Source organism: Orycteropus afer, unplaced genomic scaffold (genome assembly GCF_000298275.1).
Source record: "Orycteropus afer afer isolate SDZICR_OR568_19922 unplaced genomic scaffold, OryAfe1.0 scaffold01170, whole genome shotgun sequence".
NCBI classification, from domain to species: domain Eukaryota; kingdom Metazoa; phylum Chordata; class Mammalia; order Tubulidentata; family Orycteropodidae; genus Orycteropus; species Orycteropus afer.
The window spans coordinates 235,850-244,897 of record NW_006922757.1 but is presented as its reverse complement, the minus strand read 5'-3'; the positions used below and the strand labels follow the sequence as shown (position 1 = coordinate 244,897).

Genomic DNA, 9,048 nt, shown 5'->3' with positions numbered 1-9,048 from the left:
TTCTTTCATGTTTGAACCTATTTTGCCAAGACTTCTAAACAAACTGATATTATATATATATATATATATATATATATATAATTTCACTGTCATGGAGTCAGATCCAACTCATAGCGACCCCTCCTGGGGTTTCCAAGACGGTCTCACTACTGAAGTAAATCACCCAATCTTTCTTCTGAGGAGTGGCTGGTGGGTTTGAACCACCAGCCCTCTGGTTAGCAAATACCTTAGGCATTACACCACCAGATCTTTTATATATATATATATATATATATATATAGTAGTTGTATTCCATCAACTCAGGAAGAATAGAGGTCATAAGCTTTCAAGTAAACTTTAATTCCCAAGACTCCAAAGTCTTTTCATTCCCAACATTCTTTCTAGACATTCACAGATAAACATTCCCTACAATTCATGACAGGAGATAAATTATTCTCATATTATTGATTATTGGCATTGTCTTTACATAACAGTAACCTTATATTTATTTCTTCCAATGTCATTCTTGGACCTGTGAGTAAGGGTATGTCTGCTCATCCTGGGCATATTTTCATTACCTCATCTAGTCATTCCATGAAATTATTACCTCGAAATCAACCACTTTAAATGGGGATCACTTTATACCAACCAGCATTATTACCTCAAAACATTCCCTCTTCCCCTATGTTTCATTACCAGGTAATTCTTTTACTTATTCTCTCCTGGGGAAACCAGTGTGACTCAAAGACCCGGTCCCCAAGAGAAATTAATAATGGGCTGGTGTTGGCTGTCTCGGCAGTATCGGTAGGTCATTTTCTTCAGCAGCTAATTTGTTTCTTTCCCATTAGGAAGACCCTTAAACATAGCTTTGACATTTGGATAATTATTCATAGAAACAGATCAAGCTCTCTGAATTTTTCTTCCTAAAGATGCAGATCTTGTGATTGAACGGGCAGGTAGGAGAGATGCTTTTATATGACAACACACCTAATCATGGCTGCTTTCTTCTCTCTACCCTCTCCAACTTCCTTCTAATTTCTGCTCGTTTGTAAAATATTTGCCAGGAATTTTCTTCTTTCTGAAATATTTGTCCCTTCATTCTTCACTCTCTCTCTCCTATTCCCAAATTTCAACTTTTCAATCCTGTTAAGCCTTGAGAATTAATTCTGCAACCCACACTGAATTTTTAATTCAACTCCTCAGTGTGAAGATGTTTCATGTGTTTCTGACCTCTGTGCTCTCTAACTCATTTTAAACTTCATTTTCCATTGTACAAAGCAGATGTTTGGTGTCAGATATTTCCACTCTATTTGAAAACCAGATTCTACTTTAAACCCAAGGAAGAGACAAGACTTGACCACCTGGATCAAGTGTGGCTTCCTAACATTAGGTATTACTTTCTTACACGTTGGTGGGTTTCAAAAAGGCCTCCTTTGTGAAACTATGTTCAGATTCAAAAGTAATCTGTTTTCATGCCAATGAATGCTACGGAGGAGCTGGTGGCTATAAATTCTGAAATGGAACTGTTTAACAACTGGCTAGCCTGTGTGAAGAAACAAGAAACAAGATTAAAAAGGGCAATTGCCAGGAAAAAAGAAAGAAAGAAAATGTTTCAGGAAAACCAATTTTATTTTGGAAGAAATACTTCAGGGAATAAGAGGGCTTTTCCAATTAAGTTAGAGCAATCCTATCAAAGTAAAAAGAATTCTAGCTTTTCTTATGACTTTCCATATTCAATCAGTGTACAGTATTATTGAGGAAGACCACTAGACTAGAAATTCGGGGTCAGACATTTGGCTCTGGCTTTGTGAATATATTGTAGTGAACACACTGGCTAGACATTTAAACTCCCTTGATTGTTTCTCTCACTATAGAAATAAGTGGTTAGATGGGTTTATCTCAATGTTCTTTCCACTTCTGTACAAATCTATAATTCTAATACTCCTTTATTTGGTTTAAAATAAGTGTCTGTGTTACCTGTTGGAAGATGTACCTTCCCAGGCTCCAAGTAACTGACATATTTTAAATCTCCAATAGGGGAACCCAATAAAGAAAACAGCAAACTCTACTGGGGACTTGGCTTCTGCAGAACTCCTGGGAGGTCTTCAATGTTTCCTAAGAAACCAGAGGAATCAAATACATAACATATTTTGCAAACAAGCTTTCTCAGATTGTCAGGATTTCTTCAACAATGATACACTCTAGTTCAAGATACTTGTAGCAGAAAATGTGGGAGCTCTAGTTACACCAGGAGGTATACACTTCCTGGTATTATTAAATGGAAATTCCCTTTATATTTGTGGGGGCTACTATTTTGTTTCTGATATGAACGATTTAGTACTTATCATTAGGAAACTCATTCATCAAATATTCTTCAGTGTTTTCTATGTGCTAGGTGCTGATTTAAGCAGGTAACACTCATTGAATAAGGCAGAAATTGTCCCTGCCCATGTCATGAGCTTTACATTTATGAAAAGCTTTCACAATTGTACCAGCTGAACCACACAAGTGATCTCCAACTACACAATCCTCCCAATCACATTTCACTACATTATCTATTCACTCATGTTTGAACACAACTTTTCTTCATATTAGTACTTTTTTCCTGTATGTTTTATTATTATTTCTACACTTTTAGAATTGGAATCAACTTGACGACAGTAGATTTTTTAAGTTAGTCAAAACATAAGAAAAGTGGTGTATGAAAATCCAAGTAAAGTCCACACTCTCCAGTGCTGATAACGCATCAAAGTGTATTGAGTAAACCACAGCAGGTAATCTAAGCAAGATGCAAAAAGTTCCACTACTTCCACTTTTTATCATTATTTTACCCTCCTTGTTTCTCTCTTTAGGTTTCTTTCTTGTTCCTTCTCCTGTTCCTCCTTTTATCCTCCTGCTTTCCTCCCATTCTAATTTCATTTCTCTTCCTTTAGGTCTTCTGTCCTGCCTGTTGCTTAGACACACTACTTATTCTGACATTACTCCACCATATTGATTATACTCACTGTTCCATATTGTGGATTATGATTTTGTCATTTTAGAATGATTAAAGTTTGTAAATGAAATACTTGTTATAAATAAATTTATTGAGCCTTTAGACTAGTATGTTCATATAGCGTGGGATCTCCCTATTCAAAAAAACTTAGTTATCACTTACACTCCAAGACAAACACCACTTAGCAGTACTAACACAACAGTAATAAGAATTTCCAAATCTAACAAAGTAATTCAGAGACATTAATTGCTTAATCATTACTTTTTTAAGATGAAACATGTTATAAGAGTCTTGAAGTGCTTAGTTTTTATGTTTCATCTTAGTTTGATAAGATTAATAGTTGCTCTTAAGCAGTCAACATATTTTTCAGTTTCAAGTTTTTTGCTCCAAAGACCCTGAATTGAATGGTGATCTGAGGAGGTCATCAAACACCTTCTGCTCAGCAGAGTAGAGGACACTGCCATGAAACTTTCTAGGGATGAGCCTATTAACTCTATATTGTTTCTCTTCCCAGATCTAATTCCTCTCCCAAAATCTGTTGTCTTTATGCCCCTGTGGCCAGGATGATTTAAATATGGATGAGAAGTTGAGTAATAGGAATACGAATAAATTGAAAATGTTAAAAATAGTATAAAGAAGAAGAAGAAGTGTGTAATTCACTGAAAAAATGCTAGAAAGAATATTTAGGAGAACATCTAGGTTGAAGAAGGTAGGAAACAATGCAAGAACCGATTAGGAAGCAACAAAAATAATTGCTTGTTAGAGAAATAGGAAAGGAACCAAGCCTTTTTTTGTCTCCATCTAATATTCTTTCTATATTATTACTACCTCTCATCATGTTGCACTTTACTTTTCCTCTATTTCTTTCATTATTTATTCTATTTCTCTTAACATTTCCCACAGCAACATCACTAACCTTGCTCAATTTTAACTGAATGAGATTTCTAGAACATCTATTGTCCTTGTATTTGTTTCATAATTACCAGAATTCATTCACAGTGGCCAACTGTGGTCAAAGTGAAGCAGGGAAGATGCCTTGTCAGTTGGATGAAATGTTCCCAAGAAGTTTCAATTTCATGTTTTTATATTAAAAAAAAATTAATTTTAAATAAAAATTTAATTTTAAATAAAAAAATTTAATTTTTTATATAGTCCTGAAATTTAATCAGGACTCTTCTTATTTTTGCTATATTCTTCCCTTGGTAATCTCACCTATGAATCCATTCATGGAAGTTTATGAAAACAGTTTATTCAATGAGGGAAATAATTAGGTTTTTATTTCCTCAGTTTGTTTATATTCTAATAATTATGAATCAATCCTAGTTTTTAAATGTTTTCTAAATCATACATTCCTTCAACTCTCCATGCAATTTGATATTTTTATTTTAAAAAAGCTAAAAATTTATGAAAATAATGTATTTAAACCCACCCAAACCCAACCTACTGCCATTGAGTCGATTCCAACTCACGGCGACCCACAGGGTTTCCAAGTTTGTCAATCTTTGTGGCAGTAGACTCTCTATGCCATTTCAAATTCAGCTATGATCCATGTGTTGTTTTGGGATAGACTGGAAACAGCCCTTATAGATGTCTTAATTGCTATTATGCATTACTATTCTCACTTCTAATTTTCACTTCTTAATTTTTTCTTCACTATGTCTTTAAAACATTGTATATTTTTCATTTAAAAAAAAATACTTTATCTGTTTGAATAAAGTCTACCAAATTTCTAGGCTGTTGTTTATTTTTCCATTTAATCTTTATTCTTTTCCCTCATCTGAATTGCTTGAGTTTATTTTGTGCATACTTTTCTAGTTTCTTAAATTGCTTGATTAATTTAAATCATTTAAAGTAATAGACTGCCCCTGACCCACCAGCCACTCCTTGGAAGGAAGATTGGGCAATGTACTCCCGTAGAGATACTGCCTGGAAAACCCAAAGAGGGGTTGCTTTGAGTCAAATTCACCTCGAAGGCAGTGAATTTGGTTTTGGTTTGGTTTGAGTGCTGCTTTGGCCATAGTACACTAATCTTTTAGACCCTGGGTTTCTATTATTTTGTAAATAATCCAATATCAATTAAGATAAAAACTTTATGCACTACTTTTAAATGATAAACATTTAAAATTATTTTCAGTGTTTCTAAGTTAATTTCTTCCTTCTTTTTCTTCAGATCTTTTCAGAATCTTCCCTTCTTTGTAACCCAATGGACAAAGTAAATGACACTCTGGTAACTGAGTTTGTATTGCTGGGACTTGCACAATCCTTGGAAATGGAGATTTTCCTTTTTCTCTTCTTTTCTTTATTCTATGTGGGAATTATCCTGGGAAACCTCTTCATTGTGTTGACAGTGATTTTCAGTCCTCACCTACACTCCCCCATGTATATTCTGTTGGCCAACCTATCACTCATTGACCTGGGCCTTTCATCTACCACAGTTCCTAGGACGATTTCTGATCTTTTCGGTGACTGTAAAGTCATTTCCTTCCACAAATGTATGATCCAAATGTTCTTTATCCATGTCATGGGAGGAGTTGAGATGGTGCTTCTCATAGCAATGGCATATGACAGATACACAGCAATTTGCAATCCTCTCCACTATCTAACTATTATGAATCCCAAAATGTGCACAATTTTGATTGTGGCTGCTTGGGTTGTTGGGGTGATTCATGCTGTGTCTCAGTTTGTTTTTGTCATAAAACTACCCTTCTGTGGCCCTAATCACATAGAGAGTTTTTACTGTGATTTTCCTAGGGTTATTAAACTTGCATGCATGGATACTTACCAACTAGAATTTGTGGTCACTGCCAACAGTGGCTTCATATCAATGGCCACCTTCTTTTTCTTAATTGTATCATACATCTTTATTCTGGTCACTGTTCGACAACATTCTTCAAATGACTTATCCAAAGCATTCTTCACTTTGTCTGCTCACATCACTGTAGTGGTTTTGTTTTTTGCTCCTTGTATGTTTCTCTATGTGTGGCCTTTCCCTACCAAGTCAATGGATAAATTTTTTGCCATTGTGGATTTTGTTGTCACCCCTGTCTTAAATCCTGCCATTTATACTTTAAGGAACAGAGATATGAAGATGGCAATGAGAAAGCTGAGTCGACAGGTTGTAAGTTTTAGGGAGATGACATAATGGATTTTGTTGTTAAGAGCACAAGATGAAGTCCTTAAACCATAAAGACCAATGTGCTCACTATAAATGTTAGGGAATGTTTAAATTTCATTACTACCTTTAAAGATCTAAGAAGTCTACAGAAAAGGAAACAAACTCTAAGAATTTTATTTTCACATGGAGTTGTAACAACTTTTGTTAATCATAAAAAAATAAAGTGTTATATAGTTCTATCTAACCTATAAACCTAAACTGTAGTTTACTAGCAATAATTACATTCAATTTTCATATGGATATATATGTGTGTGTATGTGTGTGTGTATAGACACTCATACATATGTATATATGACTTAGCTCTACCTTTATTTTTATCTGGAAACAGGTAAGTATTCCTTATGTAATTTATGTAGATCCAATGGATAAAATATGGGTTTATATAAACCAGCAAACATTAAAATTAAAGAAGAAACGATTCTCATTCTAAGCATCCTTTATTAAACAAATGGGGAGCTCAACACTATGTTACAAGTCTTAAGCATTTTTTCAGTCTTTGATCTGTCAATGTATTTTGTACAATGTTTTTGTAGAGACAGGCTCTAGTACTTTGCAATATTTGACTATGTTCCACATTTTCAACTACATAATTCTGTTGCCCTTGTAATCTTCTTCAAAACATTTCTTATAGTCTTTCTCAAAAATGGCTGATTCATTATAACATATCTTTATAATTCTAAAAGTACTTGAAGGATTTTTTCCTAGAGAAGGATAACCCATTTATATCTCAAAATCTTGCATGAAGAGCCTGTTCTTAAGCTCTGTAGATGAATGACATCTTTCAAGTTAATCCTGGAAATTCTTGTGTTAAGGAAGCACAATTTAAAGATCACATGGATATATTTCTATTATTAATGTAAAGAGCATTAATTGCAGTGACTCAGCTCAGTTTTAACTACTGCCCAATAAGAACAAAGATTTCCTTATTATTGGTCAAAGTTTTCTCCTTTATTATCTCCACAAGTTGGCATCAATGTTTTCAGCTGTTCCCTTCAGATACAATCTAAAACATTATTTATTGTCTTGATAATGTATCTGAATTTTATTTTACAACTTCACCTTATTTAATTGTTTTCATATGTTTCTTTAAAAATCACCTTTAGACTCAGATAAAAATATCTAATTGGAACAAGATATTAGGGCAATAGCCCACGAGTTTCTGTGGGTTTTCTCTAAGGGCCAAGGGAAAACTTGTGAGACTTTATAAGAGTCAGTCTCAGCACTGAAAGCTCAGGCTGCCTATTCCCAGATCTCTTCACCTGCCTTCGGTCACTTCCATAAAAGACTCTTAATTAATCAAATGGTCTATTAAGGAAGATGTTCATATACATTTTGTCTTGAATTTACTATGATTCAAAAGAAAGTGCAAATAACACCTAACTCATCTTTGCTCTGAAAATTGCTGTAATCTCTTCCAGTTATGAAGGAAGTAGGTGGAATGACGAAACTGAAATATATTAACAAAATTAACCAAATTGTAGCATTTTATTGATAATGAGAATCTTTTATTAGTTGGAATCCATTCTTCAGAATGCTATTGCATGTTCATTTTCTGGAAAAATGGAAGGACCCTATGAAATAGATGAAGGATCATTGTTCAAATACTTGGACAAGTTAGTATGAATAATATTAGCAAGGATGTTGTTGTTGTTATGTGCCGTCAAGTCGGACCCAACTCATAGTGAGCCCTCCTTGGGTTGCTGAGGCAGTATCACTATGGAAGTAAATTGCCCAACCTTCCTTCCGAGGAGTGGCTGGTGGGTTTGAACCGCCAGCCTTCTGGTTAGCAGTCAAGTGCCTTAGGCACTACACTACCAGAGCTCCTTTAGCAAGGATAGCCCTTGTTATAAGTGTTACACTTGCAATAATTGCTGGATCTTTCTCCTGAATCTCCCATAGTAATCCATTTGTTCCTTTCCATTAGGGAATCTTTTCATCCATCTTCCCCTAAATCACGGTTCTATTTCTCACTTCTTTCTCTCTTTATCTAAACTTAATAAATCCTCATCTGGAACATTTTTATCACTTAAAGGTGGAAATTATAGTATTAGAGATTCAGGGATTTGGAAATATTTTTACCTAATGAATTCATGGAACACTGAATTTAGTGGTCATGGAATTTAGTGTTCACGGAACACTAAAGCCCAGGAATTTTGAATGACATGCTCAAAATGACACATTGAATTTTTGCTGACTTCCACATCAGTGGAAAAAATAAATAAATAAATACTGCCACCACATCAGTTCTGACTCATAGCAACCCCACAGAACATAGTAGAACTTCCACTAAAGGGGTTCCATAGCCATAAAACATTATGGAAACCAATTGCCTCATCTTTCTCCTGCAGTGGCTGATGGGTTCAAATCACCAACATTTTGGGTAGCAGCTGAATGGTTTTACCACTGCACAACCAGAACTCCCCATCTCACCAAGACCTATACAAATTTAAGCTCTTTTTTTCTTTGAAGGAGGGTAAAAACATATTTAAGACAAACATAGCATTCTATTGGTTGGATTTCAAGCATGGAGAAGGATTTTCTTGTCCATTTGTGGCTTGCTTTTCATGGCTACTACAATCAGTGAACAATGTTCTGAAGAACTCCTTTAGAGTTTAACTTCAACTTAATGTCTAACTTAGAATCAGTAAAAGTCTTTTTAAAATATTTGAGTCATTAGTTGAGAAGTAGAGATGAGCCCTGAAAGGATCGTGGTGATGTAGACTCCCCTGTAAGCCAGGATCCCAGGTCCTTAATCTCCCCTCAGCAGTAAATAATCAGGAGACAAGCATTCTTAAGTAAGTAACAAAAAAAAAAAAAAAATCTTTTGCTAAGAATTGTTGTTGTTGTTATGTGCCGTCGAGTCAGCCCCGACTCATAGCGACCCCTCCTTGGGTTTCCG

At 34.8% G+C, this 9,048-nt stretch overlaps 1 protein-coding gene across 1 annotated transcript; it reads left to right on the top strand.

Annotated features, from left to right (window-relative positions):
* The first annotated feature begins 5,177 nt into the window (after positions 1-5,177).
* LOC103212949 (olfactory receptor 4F6-like) lies at positions 5,178-6,116 on the top strand. Its single transcript, XM_007958860.1, has one exon. The coding sequence runs from the start codon at positions 5,178-5,180 to the stop codon at positions 6,114-6,116; it is 939 nt and encodes a 312-aa protein (XP_007957051.1).
* Positions 6,117-9,048: the final 2,932 nt, after the last annotated feature.

What these genes read in the sequence shown, in the direction of transcription:
- LOC103212949 (XM_007958860.1), top strand. Translation starts at nt 5,178, where the DNA reads ATGGACAAAGTAAATGACACTCTGGTAACTGAGTTTGTATTGCTGGGA.